The sequence below is a fragment of the Propithecus coquereli genome, unplaced genomic scaffold (assembly GCF_000956105.1).
Source record: "Propithecus coquereli isolate 6110/MARCELLA unplaced genomic scaffold, Pcoq_1.0 Scaffold498, whole genome shotgun sequence".
Taxonomy (NCBI): Eukaryota; Metazoa; Chordata; class Mammalia; order Primates; family Indriidae; genus Propithecus; species Propithecus coquereli.
Genome location: NW_012150818.1, coordinates 294,310 through 295,825, shown reverse-complemented (window position 1 = coordinate 295,825; position 1,516 = coordinate 294,310). Strand labels below are relative to the sequence as shown.

The 1,516-nt window shown below is 59.9% G+C and overlaps 1 protein-coding gene across 1 annotated transcript in view; it reads left to right on the top strand.

Moving 5' to 3' along the window:
- LOC105819701 (coatomer subunit gamma-1-like) overlaps window positions 1–1,516 on the top strand; it is a 50,871-nt gene that overhangs the window by 24,355 nt on the left and 25,000 nt on the right. The window contains exon 10 of the mRNA XM_012656013.1: window positions 1,135–1,230. Coding sequence (XP_012511467.1) covers window positions 1,135–1,230 — 96 coding nt within the window. The remainder of the gene's footprint in view (window positions 1–1,134; window positions 1,231–1,516) is intronic.

Sequence of the window (1,516 nt, the reverse complement as noted above, 5' to 3'; positions counted from 1 at the left end):
TTTTCTATATATATTTAGTTGTTTTTGGCTAATTTCTTTCTAGTTTAGTAGAGACGGCGTCTCGCTCTTGCTCAGGCTGGTCTCGAACTTCTGACCTCGAGCAATCCTCCCGCCTCGGCCTCCCAGAGTGCTGGGATCACAGGCGTGAGCCACCGCGCCTGGCCGAGATGTGCATTTTATTGAGATCCTTCCGGAGCAGAGTGGAGTCCAGCGGGGTGAGGAGGTTGTCGCTGTAGTCCCGAAGGAGAGGACGCTGCCAACAGACCTGGCCTGGGAGTAGCACACGAGGCTTGGTGTGAGAGTCCTTCGGGGAATAGAGCCAGTTGACAAAGCACAGAGTCAGGGTGGCAGAGGTGACACCATTTTCTACTTCGGATTGACGGTGGTGACTTTGACCAGGTTGGGGAGGAACAAGAGGATCAGGTGTTTTTTTTTTTTTGAGACAGAGTCTCACTCTGTTGCCCTGGCTAGAGTGAGTGCCGTGGTGTCAGCCTCACTCACAGCAACCTCCACCTCCTGGGCTCAAGCGATCCTCCTGCCTCAGCCTCCCGAGTAGCCGGGACGACAGGCACGCGCCCCCATGCCCGGCTAAAGGATGAGGTCTTGAACGAGGGGGGAGAGAAGGCGAGGACGTTGGCCGCAGGCAGCAGGAGGAAATGCAGGTCCTGAGCTCAGGCAGGGGATAAAGCCCTGGAGTCGGTGGCCTCTAAGAGGTGGCCAAGGGTTTAGGCGCAGCCAAGCTTGCTGATGACACTTAGGAGAGCACAGGGCCAGGGACAGAGCACTTAAGAGACAGGCTTGACTGTCGAGGCACCGAAGAAGATGGGAGGGAGCACGGGGCAGGGCGCTCAGAGACTCACTCTGAGGCCTGAGCAGGACCGCAGAGTCTGGGGGACCCAAAGTCTGACTATGGGGTTCTGGGGACGGCCATGCGTGTCCCCCGTCCCTGGGTGGGCTCAGGGCCTGTGACCTGCCTGATGTCGGGGCGGTTCCTTTCGTCTCCTTGCCCTTGTGTCGTCGTGCCCGCCGCGGCCCGGCCTCGCCTAAGGAAGGACTCTGCTGGCCCTCGGTGAACTGAGTCACCGCGCCCTGGCGGCAGGGGCTCATGTCTGTCTGTCTGTCTGTCTGACTCAGGTGGTGGTCGTCCAGGCCATCAGCGCCCTCTGTCAGAAGTACCCGCGCAAACACGCCGTCCTCATGAACTTCCTGTTCACCATGCTGCGAGAAGAGGTAAGAGTCGGGGGCGTTCGGGGCCTGCAGGGAGCAACCTGGCTGCTGGCTCCCAGCTTGAACTTGAACTTGAACTTGAACCCGCTCTGGGTGTTCTCAGGTCAGCCTGCTGACCAGCTGGTTTCCTTGCTGCCTGGGGCTCTTCACACTCCTTGTGGACGCACAGTGTAAACAGGCCGGGTGCGGCGGCGCACGCCTGCGATCCCAGCACTCTGGGAGGCCGAGGCGGGAGGATCGCTGGAGGTCAGGAGTTCGAGACCAGCCTTAGCAAGAGCAAGAGCCCATC